Source organism: Ambystoma mexicanum, chromosome 1q, assembly GCF_040938575.1.
Source record: "Ambystoma mexicanum isolate Mex_15411 chromosome 1q, UKY_AmexF1_1, whole genome shotgun sequence".
Classification (NCBI taxonomy): domain Eukaryota; kingdom Metazoa; phylum Chordata; class Amphibia; order Caudata; family Ambystomatidae; genus Ambystoma; species Ambystoma mexicanum.
The window spans coordinates 569,312,713-569,330,552 of NC_090922.1; the positions used below are offsets into that span (position 1 = coordinate 569,312,713).

The following is a 17,840-nucleotide window of genomic DNA, read 5'->3' on the forward strand; positions in this document are numbered from 1 at the left end:
AAGGTTACTTGATCCGGTGTCTACGGAGTCCACATGGTATGTAAACCCTGTAAAAAAAAAGAGCAAGGCAAAAGAGACAGTTATGCCAAAATTACATTTGAAGGGTAAAACAGATGGCACGTTTATTTACTTGGTTCAACTTATTGTCTGGTGTTATTGGAGATCACTTTGTTATTACTTAATATTTGATGTTCCGCATCAATAAATATAAGATGCATTTTATTCAAAACTCAGACTCTTTATGGATTTGTTCATTTGAGGCTTACCAATAGTTCTCACCCGATAAGAAGGTCACATCAGAAACCTCAGTGTGTTTTACAGGACCCGGACAAGTTTACTGACCACATGACCCCCCCCAGCACATGGCCCAATCCCAAGACAGCACAGCCCACAGCTTAGACTACATAGGTGCAGTCCATAACCTTAAGCAGCACCCAAGGGGAGGAGAGTCTAGACATTAAAATCCAGTCAATCCCGGGAACCTCGAGTGTGGAGCCCCTGAATGGGGCGACCTGGAAGAAGGAGCGGCTGGTGAGTAGTGCTGCAGGAGTATTGTGAAGTAGGAAGGGGGATGAAATTGTGGTGGAGCAGGAGGGAGATACTGGGTGTGTGAAGAGAAATATTTTCAAAAAGTCAGACTCTGAATTGTTGGAGGAGGGGAGAGATAATCAGTTGGCGTGTAAGGAGGGGGATATCATTTTGGAGAGGAATGATATGGCTACCACCATGGGAAGGAGGTAAAGTCTGTGGTGGGTAAGGAGAGTGAGATTATTGTAGAGACAGAGGGAGATATTAAGGCATAGAGAAATAAAGAGACAGAGAGATATCTTGAGGTAGAGATAGTGAAACAGTGAGAGATACTGAGAAGGACAGAGGCCGTGATGTGGTGAGAGACATTGTGTAGGAGGGAGACATGTTGATGGAAGGCAAAGAGAGGAAGGAACGTGAATCACAGAGGAAAAAAGGCTAGAGAGAGGTTAGACGAGAGGACATAGAGGGAAGCGAGAAGTGAATACCATCAGAAGAGAGAACATTAGAGTGATTGTCTAGAGAGGACTATAGAGCTGGATCAATCAAGGAAGGAGGCTGAAGAGACTAGGAAGGTTCCAAAGGATCAGGTCAGTCCAGAGCAGATCGTAGAGATTTGGGTAGAAGCACAAGATGGCGCCATTATGCTGGAAACCAGGGGGATAAATAAGCAGGATGGAAAAGCGCCTCAGTGAGAACATTGGGAGGAGAAGTGGTTGGAAGTAAAGAGTAGGGCCATTCTCCTCTGCTCATCCCCAGCAGGGCACATCAGATCACTTTACAAATGCTTAGCTTGCATTCAGCCTAGTAGGAAGCTCCTTGTATTCTGCCAAGCGAGAATTCCAAAGAATCTATCTAAGCGGCATCAGTGAAGAGGACCCAGGAACACCTTCCTCCCTGAGAGCTGTAGGCACACATCCTGGGAAAGCCCACAGTTCATGGTCGCTGGACAGCCCCTATCCTACAGGAGTAAAATGGCCACTTTGAAGAGGGAAGACTTTGTTTACATTTTGGAGTTCTTGGGAATTGAGAGACTTTTGGACATTTGTTTTGTGCAAGCTGCCAACATTCGGATTATGTTGAACATTCAATTTTCGAGCACCCGAAGTTCCCATTTCTCGTGACCCACTGTTGACAACTTCATTGGCCCATCCACTCACATTATATCCTGACACGGGGGTCTACGATCTTGACACTTTGTTTATAATCACTGCTACCATCCTGACACATCTTTTTTAGTATTTGGTTAAGAAACACCATTGAATTATACTTTGTGCCATGTTCTAAATTCTGCAGAACAGTGACAGTCCTTCCAGCCTGTCACAATTTTCGCAGCAAGTTATGAATACAAGTCTGTAATAGAAAAAGAAGAATATGAAGACCATTGGCGACCGTGGTTTAATGGTTTAAAGGTTACTTGATCCGGTGTCTACGGAATCCACATGGTATGTAAACCCTGTAAAAAAAAAGAGCAAGGCAAAAGAGACAGTTATGCCAAAATTACATTTGAAGGGTAAAACAGATGGCACGTTTATTTACTTGGTTCAACTTATTGTCTGGTGTTATTGGAGATCACTTTGTTATTACTTAATATTTGATGTTCCGCATCAATAAATATAAGATGCATTTTATTCAAAACTCAGACTCTTTATGGATTTGTTCATTTGAGGCTTACCAATAGTTCTCACCCGATAAGAAGGTCACATCAGAAACCTCAGTGTGTTTTACAGGACCCGGACAAGTTTACTGACCAGGGTTATGATCTACTTTAATTTATTTCCACTTCTGACACCTAATTGAGAAAAGCACACACCTGATTCAGGTGCTTTACCAAAGGTGCCTGATTATTAGATTGTCTCTTAAGCAGTAGGATCAGATCGGGACGATCCAGAGTAAATACAGGTTGGTGAAGATTGAAGGCAGACTATGGTTAGACGTCAAGGTCTCACTGGGGCAACAGCCAATGTTGAAGGTCTCATGGCATCCCGGGAGCCTTCCTTAAGATGACAAAGAGGGAAGACAGTCAGGGGAGATGCAATTCCAATTGGGTTGAATCTCGAATGGTCAAACATTGAAAGTTAAATAACAGACTGGAAATATAAAAAATGCTATTTCTGAAAAAAACAAATGGCTATAATATTTGTTTAAACGAGTGGTGAAAAAAAATAAAAACATGTCTACATTGCTACCAACACATATTTAAGCGTGTAGAATTTTTTTTTTTTTTTTAAATGTAAAAACAAAATTCAAATACCTAGAGGCGGAAACATTCAGTTTGCCTTCCGGTTTGCTTTTGCAGTGCCCACCTAGTAGGGAGAACATTGTGGACTCTATCGGTGGCGAGTGAACAATGGCATTGCTATCCCCGCAAACAAGTGATTGACTGTGATTGTAGAGCAGGGGGTTGGGAGTCAGGGTCCATGTTTGTGTATTAAATTGGACTGTAATAAAACGATTGAATACTTTTATTTATATTTCAATGTAAATGCACAGTTTTGTTTACTATTTCTTGCTTAAATATATGTGTGTATGTATGTATGCATTTGTGTTTTATGTAGCACGAACCTAGCTCAAGAGCCATAGATCGCTGTACAAGAGTTCAAGGAATAGTAGGGCAGTTTGCAATGGGTCGGGAGTGGCGGTAGAGTCAGGGGAAGAGTGACCTAAGTCACCCCTATGAATTCCCCGAAGAGCAAGGCTTTTAGTTCTTTTTTGACCTCCAGGAGTGTTGGAGAGGTCTAGAAGGCCACAGAGTTGGTGTTCCAGTATGCCGAGACACGGGTGAAGGACTGTTTTGTTGTATTTTCCTTGCAGGATAGTTGAAATTACAGCCTAGAAATTGTCTGGCTACTAGAGTAAGGGGTACCTTCCAGTGTATTGCGTGTATCGGCACGGTAGGTGGGCGTCTGGGCGCGGGTTGCCTTGTAGGTGATATACTGGCAATTTTAAAGACTTGCCACATCTATGTGTTCATTTTCAGCATTTGGTCCTGCCATGTGTTTAGTTTCATGTGAATAATTAGGGCATCATTAGGAGTTGTGTAATATGGAGTATAATTACACATCTAAAATCACCGCAAATGCATACTTAATGCCTTTATTGATATGGAAAAAAGTGATACAAATATGACATAATCAATGACTTCATTTTAATTGGAACTATAAAACCTATATTGAGTCCCTGAGTGGGGAAGTGTGAATGTTGCTCCAGTAGTAAAGTTGTCCATTGAGCAAATTCCCACAGCATCCATTAACGTACGCCAAGCACATACATGCCCGTGGTTGTATGTGTTTTTAACGAGGTTCGCCCTACAATGCCCTATCGCACCCACTCCCGCCACCTCACCCGGTCATCCACCACCCCCCCAAATCCCTACCCCCAAACTCACAACATATATGTATATAAAAGAAATAAAATTCAACGATAAAGACCACGGAGGAAAATGCACATGTAACGTGCAAGCGAGGAAAGAGACCTCGTTAAAAACACTGCACATGATGCCAACATTACCCATTCCATTCGGGAGGCATTTGTCCATTCCTGGTTTCAACTTTGCATGTTGGGATTTGTAGTTGAGGATTTATAATGGGGTAACCCCGGACTACGAGTGCCAGAACGCAAAATTAAAACCAGGCCTGGACTAGCATCTCCCTAGTGGAATAGATAATGGTGGAATGGATAATGTTGGCATGCGTGCAATCAGTATATCAATAGGCACCAAGCACCAATTTTTTATGATGAATATGGTGCTAATGACACGTTATTTCACACAAAGTAGCGTGTTACAGAGGACACTGCATATCTCAAGCTGCGAACATTTTTAATGGATGACTGACTGCCATATAATACATGTGCCTGGAGAAGAGTTGGCATGTTAAGTATTTTTGCATCGCATCTATGTGGCCTTACGAAATAGGCGGGCCTTCGTACAGGGTGAAACGCGAAGCATGGGGGTGCTTTGAGGAGCGCGACATCCTGTTCCTTTGCCTTCAAAATAAAACACAGTTTACAAATCGTTCTTCAGTATACTATCATTCCTGTCTGCATATTTCCAACCAAAGGCCTGCTCTCCTTTGCATCAAGGAGGGGTCAGTGCCCGTTATGGATGAGACACTCAGTCTATGTATATGCTGATGCTCGATAACAGTGCAGAATAGTGAATTGCATTGCAGCGCCAGAGTCTTAGTGTGTTCTGAATGCTGTCAGCACTCTGCCAGCATTCCTAAACATTACCCTCCATCGTCACAGGCTCTGCCTCCTCCTCTCTACTCCACCTCTCTATATTTAAGGCTCATATCCTCTACAGCAAGCAATCCACCCCATCCCCATTACTCCCTGCTCTTCTGGCTATGGACTGTCCATGGATGCTGTAAGCCTGTATGCTTGCATCCCCCTAGGTCACCATCGTCATCCTCTTTCGCGCGCAGTTGGCTTCCTCCTTGCTTTGTCCCCTCTGACGGCATCACTGCTGGTCCCCAATGCATGCACCAAGCTTCTGCCCTCTTTACAATGTGCCCCTCTATCCTACCTCTGTGGCCTTTCCTCACCTTCCCCCACAAGTCATACATAATATGTACATTCGCTGGGTTATTCTCTGCAATGCATTAGCTCTTCTATGTACAGCGATCTGACGTCTCTTGTGGCCTGGTCTGTGCTTTATAAAACTATAACAATAAATACATATACATGTTTATGGTGTTGGGGCGAGGTCCAGAGACAGTGTGTGCGTCAGGTTGTGTTGTAGTGGATGATTGTTTGAATGTCCATGCTGTAAGAGGTTTCTTTGGGGGTTGTTTGGGAACTTGGGTGATTGGACAGCATGATCCTCCAGTTGGTCCTCTTCCACAGATTTGAATTTCATAGAGGTTAACTTGAGCTGAGGCTGGGTTTGATCTGGTGGTTGAGCACAGCGTCTCAGTCGGTTGGTAAAAGGATATGCAGGTGTCCATGATATGTGTGACGCTTTCCACATAGGCACCTATGGCCAGTGGGTTGAACTTTTCATGTCTCACTCCTACTGGGAGCCAGTGTAGACTGTTTAGGTGTAGATTGTTTAGCCCTACTTTGCTAATTAAACGTCAAAGCACCTTTCGATAAACCCAAGTCTCCAAATGACCGTGACCAGGATTTCATCAGGCACTGCCACAGTGCAGGTGCAAGAATGGAAGAAATGAGAAAAAAACAGCAAATACCATAGGGGCAGCTTGGCACATGAAGATTTTCCTAATTTTTATGATTTTAGTTTACTTTACAAAATGCTCTTTAAAAAATGGGGCTGTGGGTGGGAGCAGGGTGTAAAAGAAGGAAAAGGCACATTGTGGATTTGTTTCTCTTGTGTCCCCTGTGAACTTGGCAGCTACACATAGGCATTGACGTAGACCTCAAATTCTTTGTCCTTTGCACTGTTCCTGGCTGGAGGCTGGCCCCTGGGCTCCTCATCTTCTGCGTAGTCTTCATCGTCATCGTCGGACTTACAGAAGCGGTTGTAGAGCACAATGCAGATGCCGGCCACCCAGGCCACAACCGTCCCCATCGAGAAAATGACGAAGCCGATGAGCATGAGGAAGGCATAGTCCTTCTGGTAGAGGTTGGTGAAGCATATCACATTCAACGTGGCCTCCATCTCTGGTACCAGTATCCCATGCGCTTCCGGAGGAGTGTTGCAGGTCATGTTTTCAGCATCTGTGGAAGACACACAAAAAAGATGGGACATGCAGAAAAGAGTGAGAAAAGCTCTACCTGAAACAAACGAATCAGCATCATCACGTAGATACTAACATCAGATAAGGAGCACAATCTTCATTTACGTTGACCATCCTTCTTGACTACTTAATTGATGGCTCTATCTTAGTTTACACCCTTTGCCTCCCCCCTGTGTCTGTCCTGTGACTCTGAAACCGGTTACTAATGATTTTACCCCCACTTATGTTTCTGGAAGCTGATGCAACAAATACATCTGTGATGGAGAACCTGTTGTAGGGTACTGTTAAATATCCCTCGATCAGACTTCCTACCCTGATGAGTCTTCTCTAGTGACATCTGGTTACCTCTCTATTATACTCTGCATTATTACAACATGTATCCCTCTGAGGTGTGCTCATGTCTTAGCCATGCTTACCGCTTCACTCTTATCTGTGTGACTATGCAGATGTAAGCCCTTTGTGTCAATTGGGGAAACACTTATACTCCAGACTTTCTAGCCTTTTGGGGATGCGGTCTTCAGAACTGGGCCCAATGCTCAACATTGGCTGCAACAATGATTCAAATAAACGTAAAATAACATAACTTCTACTTTTTCTTATTTACAGCTCTCATGCAACTCAAAATCCCATGGATCCAAGAACTGCCAGGTATAACGGCTTCCTAACTTTAATGCCCTTATTTTGACTTCTCAGTTCAACAGCGTTTTATTCGGAATAGGCCATAAAACCATAACATACATGCAAACAATTTACAATTATATTATTACAATTCATCTTGATTCCTCATAGTACAATACGTCAAAAGCAGGGGATAACCCAGGGATCTCAATAAGATCACATCACAGAGTAAATACAATCAACGAAATCTCGGTATGAAGGAAGAAAATGCTGCTTCAAGTGCAGTTTTCTACATATGGTTCACTACCCAAATGGTAGCCCCAACTTAGTTTATGGATTTCCATTCCTCCATGTAATAAATATTTCCCAAGGAACAAATACTATCTGCAAAGTGTGCAGAAGGTGCGATGTCGAGTGCAGTTATAGTAATTTTTCCATTCAATACACAGATACCATAACTCACACTACTGGTGAACCTCAGGCCGTGACCAAGCTGTTTCTACGCAGCCAGGCACAATGTATATCTTTGGCCAACAGATTCACATTTCTGTTGTGCTTTTACAGTATTCCATCGCATTGGCAATACTAGCGATGCCTCTTACCCTAAGAATAGGTTTCAAGTATTCGGCCCTGAGAAATTGCAATTGGTCACAGAAACAAAAGAAGTGTATCACAGTTTCTTCACCCATTGTGCACCGCAGGCATGTTTTTATATTGATTGCCTGCCCTCCGTGTGCTTGTGAAACGTGCCAGCTTGAGTGTGCCCATTCTGAACGCTAGATATAGGGATCTCGCAAAGGCTGTGGTGATGACATCCAAATACTCCTCATATCCAAAGTCCCCCTTTGCTTTGAGGTAGCATGGCCCCAAACCTAGCCCCTCAAACGAGTTCCCCATAGTCTTCCTGGATTTTTGTAAAATGGCCTCTTTGAGCCTTGACCTTGGCCAATAGATCTGGTTCGGTCCACATTCTCGGCATTTGGAGGCTCCTCAGGGTTTCCTTCACATGTATAGCCCACGGGTGGCTCCTCACCACCTCCTGGGCCAGCAGATGGCTCTGTGCATCCCTATAGCATTCCAGCACCTTTGTTGTCCACAGCCTAAACCAGTACAATGTTGATCCGGTCAAGACCTGGTCTGCTACTGGGCACAAATCTACTTCTAAATGTATAACAACATTGGGCGAGCCCTGGGGTAGCCTCAGTACCCTTTTTAGGAACATTTTCTGCTACCACAAGTTTGGGAACTTTAACATGAACCCATGTGTCAGCTCCATATGATGCAGAAGGGATGGCTTGTTTCTTATGGAGCTCAAGGGCTGGCAGAACTGCCCCCCTCCACAGCGGTTATTAAACGCCTTGGCTGCACCACTACATTTTTCTAAGTTAACACAGGCCTTCGTTAGTTGTGCGGACCATGTACAGTTTTCTTGGAATCACAGCCCAAAATAATCAAAGCATGCAACCTGCTCAAGCCTACGGCCCTTTACAATCACATTCAGAAAGACGTCTGTAACTTCCCGTACCAGCCCAAAACGTACCACCACCTCGTTTTCATGATACAGCATTTTCATAGGTTCAACTAAATGCTAGGGAATTTGCTTTTTCCTAAAAACACTCCCTAATAGATCTAGTGGGACTCCATCGAAGGCCATCTGGAGGTCCACAAAGGCCGCATAGAGTTTCATTCCCTTCATGATCACGTACTTCTGGTTTAGCACAAACAATTGGGAACACTGATTGATGTTACTTTTACGTTTCTGAAATCCAGCTTGGAATGACTGTATTATGCTGCGGCTATCAACCCAGTCCTGGAGGTGGCCCAATATTGCCCATGCAAATGTTTAACCTTTGCTGTCAAGCAGGGAAATGGGCATATAATTTGCTTGGTCACCCGGTCCAGCCTTCTTATAAAATGGAATGATAACTGCCCTACGCCACGATCTGGGGACCAGCCCTTTTTTAAATTACTGCATAAGAGATTTTCATCAGGATTGGAGCCCATATACTTGGCTCATCTTTACACAAGTCAATGGGGATCTTGTCAGGGCCTGCTGCTTTGCCCCCTTTTTGGTATAGAGTTGCTTCTAGCACATCATTCATTTCTAAAGAGAAAGTGGCTACAGGGGCATAATAGTTCTCCCCCAGGTAGTTTCCCACATAATTCTCCGGAGAGCCTCTGCTGTAGAGTTCTGAAAAATGGGACGCCATTCTTCCTGGCCAATATCACACTGGAGCAGGCCCTCCCCCGCTGTGGTCCCACCTGCAACCAACTTCCAAAAGGTTGTGGTGTACCCTTTCTCAAATGCTGCCAATAGTTTATTTCATTTGGATCTCTCATGGGAAGCTTTCTTGGCCTTTGTCAAGCTTTTATAATACCCCCTATAGTTACTTAGCTGGTTCTAGTCTACATTGGACCGCTTGCCAGACTACCCATAATCTTTTGTTTTGTCTCTCAGCACTCATCATCATACCATGCCTCCCGCTTTTATGCGCACTTTCTCACATCGTGTTGATGATGTGTGACGTGAGGCGAAATACTCTCTACCATCTCCTCAAACTCCATCACAAGCATCTGGTTGGAACTTCCAGCACCGCAGATATTTTCAATGTGGGGCATACAGGCCTCATATATCTCTGGTTTTATGTTTCCCTCCGTTATTTTGGCTTATGTGAGTGTTTTACAGGCATTTCCCGTCACCTCAATTCCCTGAGTCCGCTGTGATTTTTGGTCGGGCTTCGTGTCCTCCCCCACTAAGCTGAAGGGTGGCTACCAGAGGTTTGTGGTCACTTTCATGCCTATTCAGGACCTCAAAGTGCACGAGCAGACCCCTGTCCCCAGCCAGGATCAGGATATAATCTATGCGTGAGGGGGATTGATAGCCAAACTATGTGTCTATAGTCATTCTAGAGCTGGTTGAGGAAGTGGCGCCACTTAAAAGGAAGTTAGTTAGGACAGACAATCATAACCAGAAATGGTTCTCGGGTGAACTTCAGTCTGCTAAAGTGAAAAAAGGGCCCTAGAAAGGAAGTGGAGTCAAGATAAGTCCGCCGAAAATAAGGCTAATTGGAAGCATGAAAACATGAAGTATAAAGAAATGATAAAAACAGAGAAAGCTAATTTCTTTAATGTTGAAATTGAAAATGCTGCCAAGAAGACCAGCAAACTGTTCGATATTCTTAAGAGCATTGAGAAACCCAAGAATCTCCCTCCTCCATTTTTGCCTACAAAGGCAGACTGTAATACTGTTCAGAAGGCTTTCTTAGCTAAAATTGAGAAAGCTAGACAAAACATTATTAAAGCCAGACTATCATCAAAGCAGACAACATTTGCTGAAGGGGAGAAGCATTGTCCTAGGGAAGATATCTTCATGTTTCACCCCATCATGGAAGTGGAGCTGCTAGAGGTGTTGGATCATATGAAACCAACATCCTGCGCAGAAAATGTGTTGCCCTCCAACGTCATTCTTCAATACAAGGACATTTTTGCCCTTATCCTGCTGAAAATAGTTAAGGCCTCTTTCAAGGAGGGATTGGTCCCCAAGGAGCTCAAGAAGGTCACCATCACTCTGCAGGTTAAAAAAGCAGGATTGGACCCTAAGGACCCGGCCAATCTCTGTCCTATTACAAACTCCAACTTTGTTCTTAAAAACCTGGATAAAATTGCTACACAGCAATTGCAAAATTATGTGGAAGAACATTCGATACTACATCAACAACAGTCCAGATTTAGAGCATCACACAGCATGGAGACAGCCATGCTGGACCTCCAGAATCACATGCTGATTCTGGTGGACAAATGCAAAGAAGGAATACTAATGTTACTAGACGTAAGTGCTGCTTTTGATCTGGTTGACCATCAGCTATTAAAGCACTATTAATTGTAGGTTGCTCCGCTCTGGCTGGTATCATTTTTATCTGACCGCCATGCTAGAATACACTGGGGAAGTAGTTTCTCTGACTCTAGTCCCATCATATTTGGTGTTCCACAGGGTGCTAGTTTATCGCCCATGCTTTTCAACATCTACATGCGTACTCTGTGTAGTATTTTGGTGGAAACCGGCCTGTTTTTCACTAACTATGCAGATGATATGCAGCTTATTATTGAGCTTGAGGGCTCTCATAGTGCAGACAGTGTTAAGATCAACAAAGTTTATAGGGTGATAGATGAATGGATGCAAGCCAACTGAATGTGTCTTAACAACACTAAAACTGAACTGATGGTGTTCGGCTCCAGTTGTCAGCTAGCCAAACTTGGAACAGACTTTGAGTCCTTCCAGATTAAGGAAGCTTGCATCTCAGTATCTCCTCAGGTCAAAACCCTCGGCCTGATGTTGAATTCGGTTGTAGACTCTGAATCCCAGACAAACTACCTGCAAACAAACACAGCATACTATTTATGGCTCATGAAGGCCATCAGTCCTTTTTTGAATGAAGGCAACATGGGTAATATCGCCAGAGCCATTGTGCTGTCAAGGCTAGATTACGGAAATGCCCTTTTGATTGGCTAGATGCCAAGTTATTCAGAATGATGCCGTCAGGCTGGTCAAAAGTCTCAAGAGAAGAGATCACGTAACCAAGGACATAATTATCCTCCACTGGCTTAGAGTGGAGGAGAGAGTAAAGTTTAAATCTCTGGCACTGGTGCATAGATGCCTCTATGGGAAAGCCCCTAGCTATCTAAAGAATAGCCTGGTTTTACACGCACCTTCCAGGCAGCTTCGGTCCGAAGGTAAGAATCTTCTGACCATCCCTAAGTACAAACTGAAGTCAGGGTTGGGAAGATCTTTTGTGGTGTTGGCAGCCCAGTTGTGGAACGAGCTGCCAGATCCTTTGAGAATGGAAAGCAGCCATTCGGTGTTCAGAAAACAGCTTAGGACTCACTTATTTAGATAAAACAAGAGCTCGTAGTCTTCCTGGGTATTTTTGTCGGTCTCCTTCAGGTTGTTAGGCAGTAAGTGTTTGTCTTGTGTAAGCGCCCTGATGCCTGTGGGCTACCGGCGCTATATAAAATAAAATACCTACATACATACATACATAGCTGGCCGATCAAGCATGTGTCTTCCATTACATGCCCGCATTTCCAGATCGTAAGTGATGTGGGCTATTTCCAATGCCTGGCTGTGTACCCTCTGCAGTGGATCTGCTACTAAAGAAGGTATATCCCAAGCTTGGTCTTGATCCTCCCACAAGCCCTTAAGTTAGTTGATTGGTTCCAGCTGGAGTTTAAACCCTCCTTTTATTTCTATATGGACTGTCTGAGGATAAAGCGCCTCCCTATTACCAATGATTTTGTGTATCTTTATAGAGAAAGCAAGAGGGTCCCTGGCTCTGGGTCTATTGCAAGCAGGTAAATCTGAGCATCAGGTGCATTGGCCTCTAAGTACTTTAGATCGGCATGTCCTGTCGGGTAAGCCACCACCCGACAGTTCATATTCGTGTTCATCCATGTCATTAATTCCACATGTGAACACCGTAGGGGACCCTTGTGCGCATGGGTGGCAAAGGATTAATATCCTTGTAGGTCAATGCTATCAGTAGCCCAGGTGTCCTGGAAAAATACCAGGTCAAAACCTCAAATAATGGTGCACCAGTTCCAATCTTCCACATGTCTAGCTAAGACATCAATGTTCCAAGAGACCAGTTTGCTCTGCTGACTAACTGGTATGGCCCAGGTCTCTGGGTAACGTCAGTCCACACCTTCGAAGCCTTCCCATAGAGAGGGTACAGGATACCTTGGGCGTAATAATGATGCCTCAGATCTCGTATTTTGTATTTATATAGCGCTTTACGCAAAGGTGCAGTACAAAACCAAATACAGTACAATTAAAGTGAAACGGTAACAACAATAAACATACAGCTTCCAATCAAACTTACATACAATTAGGATTGCAATAAAAAGGTTTTTAGAGCATCACGTAAAATAAGATAAGAATGAATAGACCGCAGAGAGAGTGGAAGAGCATTCCAGTAAAGAAGAGCCAATAAAGAAAAAGAGCAGAAACGAGAAGAAGCACAGGGAGGACGAGGTATAATTAGAAGATAGTGGGTTTGAGAACAAAAAGAACGAGTAGGAACATAAAAAGAAACCAGAGAAGTAAGATAGCTAGGAACAAGTCCATTAAGGGATTTAAATACTATACAGAGAACATTGAATTTAAGTTGAGAATGAAAAGGGAGCCATTGAAGAGAGGCCAAAGAAGGAGAAATGAATAGGTAAAGACTACAAAAGACGAATGGAGGAATTCAAACCAGACAGATTTAAGAGGAGGAAGGCGAGATACAGGAAGACCAAAGAGGAGTACAGAGCAGTAGAATAGTCAAGAAAAAATTCAAGAAGAGGTTAAAAGCTTAGTGGCACTGAAAGTAAGAAAAGGCCTAGCTTTCTGAATATTAAAAAGATGAAAACGAAAAGAACGGGATGTGATCGAGATGTGATGAGCAAAGGAAAGATTAGTGTCAAGATGAGGGCTCTGAGTACGGGCAGTTGAAGGAAAAGAGAGATGAGAAGGAGGAAACAGAATGAAAGGAGAAGACACTGACAAAGGAATAGTTTTAGCAGGAAAAAAGAGGACTTCAGTCTTGGACAGATTAATTTGATTTGATTTGAGTTATTTGTCTTGCGCGCACAACAGACTTAATCCTATCCTGGTGCCGATGGAACAATGGGCTGATTAAGAGAAGTCAGCCAAGAAACCTCAAAGTGCCAATAATCATCAGAAAAAGTGGAGGGCAGCATCTATTTAAATAGATAGGTCTTTAAGCCTGCTCTAAAAAATCAGTAGGGAATTTGCCTTTCTTAGGTGAAGTGGAAGACTGTTCCACAGTCTTCAGCAGCTGAGAAACTGCAATCTCCTCTAGAGACACAATTTGTTCTAGGGATAATAAGCAAGCATTGCTCTTCTGACCCTAGGACCTCAGTCGGGGGATACTGCTTCAATTTATTTGTTAGGTAAATTGGTGCCAAATCATTAAGACACTTCTACACCAGGCACCCTAGCTTAAATTTTATGCAGTCCTCAACCGCTAACCAATGGAGAGAGCAGCTATCATGATTCATGGTTATCATGGCCAAACCAGCCTTTCGGTTGGGGCCAGGTTACAGGCTTCCATTGTGGCCTTAAGGGGCACAAAACACCATCAGGTACTCTCTTGGAGCCAGCCCTGGCGCCTTTGGTGCCAGGCTCATACTGTTATGTGAAGGACAACACATGGATTGGGACTTCAGTGAACATGGAGGCACTCACATAGCTCAGTTCCAAAGAACTGAGCTATGCGTTCTAGTGTTTCGGGTGTGGCTGAGCCTGGGACTACTTTAACTGGAACTACTTTACTTGGGCTATATAAGCCACATCCAAACAGCAGCACATGCTTCGCTTTATTCTGCAGTTAGCAGCGTAACACTCACTGTGTCCAGTTCTGATCTCCAGTGTTTCTTGCATCCTGCCACATGCTGCATCCTGTATCTGGAAGAAGAAGAACACCATTATTCAGCGCTTACCTGTAAGTAGCAGCTTGGCTTTGGTCATGAATCTTCCATCTTCAAACTACCACCAGCTGCTCACCTGAATACACGCGATCCGGGGATTCTTCATAACGACGCCGTATCCAACTTCGAAACGCTGCAGCAACCTGAAAAAGACAAAAAGAGACATTATTAGTGAGCACTCGCTCATGGCCACGCAAGGCCAATGAAAACCCCTTACCAGGTGTAGTCTCTCCTTGATCTCGGAACATCACAGCGGCCCAGAACATCATAACCACCTGCAAAGGAAGCAGCGCAGGCACAGCTCAGCAAAAAGAAAAGGCAAGAAAGCGCTGCGCACCGCGCATTCACTTACCTTGCTGGGATTCTCATCCTATACAGCATGGCAACGCCAAAGCTCTCCCAACTTATCTGAGGGAAAGAAATTAGAGACATTAATAACAACAAAAAGGCAAAAGAGGAAAAGGGCAAGATAAAAGACTGTAAAACAGTAGTGCCTACCTCATCAAGCAAATCTGAGCCACAGCAGGCCTGGACCCGAACACGGGGCAACGCACCAGTGAAGTAACTAGGTCGCAGACCTCCCACACCTCCAATGCGCCCCTGCAATGAGACGCAGGACGGAGAGCACACCATTCCGAATATTAAGGTGAGGATAGAGATTCAATTTAAGGGAGGAATTCGAGGCTGAGGGAGGTGGGAATTAATCCAAGAGAGACAATTAAGCCTTATGTCAAGTTCTTCTGTATTGCAGGCGCTATCCACGTCCAACACACTATCAAGGGAGAGGGTTCAAGAGTGCTAATCTTCCAGCAAAGGCTGAGTGGCGTCCCGTGGATATCAGGTGAGCGTAACAGCAGTGGAGGCCTGAAGCTGAGGTGTTTTTAGGTAACCAACCTCACTCCTGCATTTTGGGCCTTTTGTAGGAAATAAACTTATTTAGTCGGGGCTCTAGCCAAAAGTCCATTGCAAAAATCCAATTTAGAATTGACCAGAGCTCCCACAACCAGAGCACAGTCGGTGTCGGGTACATATGGCAATGCTTGACGTAAAAGACAAATATTTTTAAAAACTGACTGTACTTGTTCAGCATACAAATGATGAGACAACGCACAGGAGGACATAAAATTTGCTAGGGCAGTGGTATAAGGAGAGAAAAGAAATGGGCCAAGAACAGGAAGAGAAGAAGTGAGTAAGAGCAAGCACCAGCCCGATACAGAATCAGTGTGATTAGATAGATATGATTGAAATCATGTGAGTATAGAACCAGAACACCCAAAAGCAGCAAGAGACTGGAGAATCAATGTGTGATCCTCTGTGTCAAAAGCAGCTGATAAGTCCAAGAGTATGAGAATAGAAGAGTGTTTAGCATAGCAGACAGAAAGAAGAGCATTTACGGTGGAATGAAGAGGTCGAAAACCAGACCGGACACGAGGTAAAATAGAATTAACAGTGACAAAAGAAGAAACCTGAGCATAAACAAGATGTTCCAACAGTGTAGAAATATAGGGAAGAAGGGGAATAGGCCAAAAATTCAAAAGAATAGGAGGGTCCAGCAAAGGGTTTTTTTAAGACAGGAAGAATAATAGCATGTTTAAATAGAAGAGGAAAGGTAGAAGCATTAAGAGAGATATTAAGAAGAGTGTGATATAAGAATTAAGGGAAGGATAGATTTTGGAAATAAGAGTAGAAGTGACAGGATCTTTAGGGGCAGCAGTAGGATGAGCCCAAGAAATAATTAAAGAAATATCAGAATTACAAATCAGCAAAAAAGAAGAAAGAACAACAGTAGAAGAGGGAGAAGAAAGAAAACAAGAGGAAGGCAGAGAAGTAAGAGAAATAGCAGAACAAAGAGAATTCTCTTTAGAAGTCAAGAAATTAGCAAAATCAGATACAGTAAGTGTAGAAAGAAGAGAATGATCAGGCAGAGAGGGATTCAATAGTCGAGTGAGGGACTGAAAAAGACGACTGGGATGGGATGATAGAAAATGTAAAAGATAAGAGTAATAAAGACATTTAGAAGAAAGAAGTGCATCATCGTCTAAAGTATGATAAGCAGAGAAATAAACACCAACAGTGAAAGATCGAGATCTATGCCAGTGACGCTCCAGGCGACAGACAGCCCTAGCATAGAATGAAGATCGGGTGTAAGCCAAGGCTGTGAAGGTTTTCGCGAAGGAACACATTTAGAAGAGGATATAAAGTATCAAGAGAGGTAGAAAAAGCAGAAACAGCATCATCTATTGGAAGATCAGAAAAGGTAGAATGTGATGGAACAGTGGCAATGCAAGATGATGCAAAATGAGAGATATTGAAAGCACGAAGATTGCAACGAAAAAAAGGAGTGTATAGGATCAAAAGGAGGTAGACAAATATTGCAAGGAGAAGGAAAAATAGAACAGAAAAGCAGATGATGGTCAGAAGAATAAATAGGATGAATGGAAACATCAGAAGTAGATATGGAAGAAGTAAAAATAAGATCCAAAGAGGATCTGTAAATGTGAGAAGGAGGAGTGGGAACGGGAGAAAGACAATAAAAATCATTAATAGAAAGACGATCTGTTCGAAGAACACCATGACCTAGAAGAGACAAGGGTGGAAGTGAGTCTCATATTTTGGGTCAAAATGATCAAACGAGAAGTGCCACAAAGAATGATGTTGGCACTGATATGTCCAAAATACTTGATGATGACATGGCCCAAGTGCCTGTCACAGTATGGACTACAGGGCCCTATGATGTAGGCCTCTTGAAGGGGACAGGTGAAGTGAAAATTAAATTGAAACCAGGAGAAATTTTACCAAGAGCGCGACAATATCCCATGTCCAGAGAAGCAGATGAAGGGATCGCGAAGACAGTTTCCGCCATGATGAGCAGGGCATCCTAGTGACGTCTGAATCACCTTGCAAACAGTGATTACCCCGTCAAGAAATCGAAAGGAGGGTCTTGGCCTTTAATCCAAGATTTAAGAGCATTAAACGATATTGTTGAAGCCGAGTTCCCTCTAGTCCCTAATCCATCCACAATTTTATACAACATACCCACTGAGGCAAAATATTTCACAGTGATTGACTTGAAAAATGCGTTTTTCTCAATCCTGTTGCACCGTGATTCGCAAGACCTGACATCATTTACTTTCAGACAAATGCATCTGAAAAGCACAAGATTGCCACAGGGGTATTGTGAGTCTCCGTTCATTTGAACAGAGTCCTGCAAATGGACCTAAGCAATATTGCGGTAGACAGTGTCGTTTTGCAGCATGTGGATGACATTCTGGTCTGCAGCGTCAATGAGGAACAATGCAGGCACGACTATGTCCAGCTACTGACTATCCCGGCTGAGAAAGGATATAAAGTTGATAAGGAAAAGTTACAATACTGTCAACAAGATGTGCTGTACATAGGCTAGCTAATCTCATACGAAGGGAAAAAGGTAACCCCAGAAAGGGCTGAAGCGATCATGAACACGGCTAAGCCGCTCACGATAAAACAAATGCAAAGCTTCTTAGG

General features: G+C 43.5%; 1 protein-coding gene across 1 annotated transcript in view; it reads right to left on the bottom strand.

Moving 5' to 3' along the window:
* Nucleotides 1-5,744: 5,744 nt before the first annotated feature.
* LRRC52 (leucine rich repeat containing 52) overlaps nucleotides 5,745-17,840 on the bottom strand; it is a 212,156-nt gene continuing 200,060 nt past the window's right edge. The window contains exon 2 of the mRNA XM_069641050.1: nucleotides 5,745-6,210. Within this exon, the coding sequence (XP_069497151.1) occupies nucleotides 5,885-6,210 (326 nt within the window). The 3' untranslated portion in view covers nucleotides 5,745-5,884. The remainder of the gene's footprint in view (nucleotides 6,211-17,840) is intronic.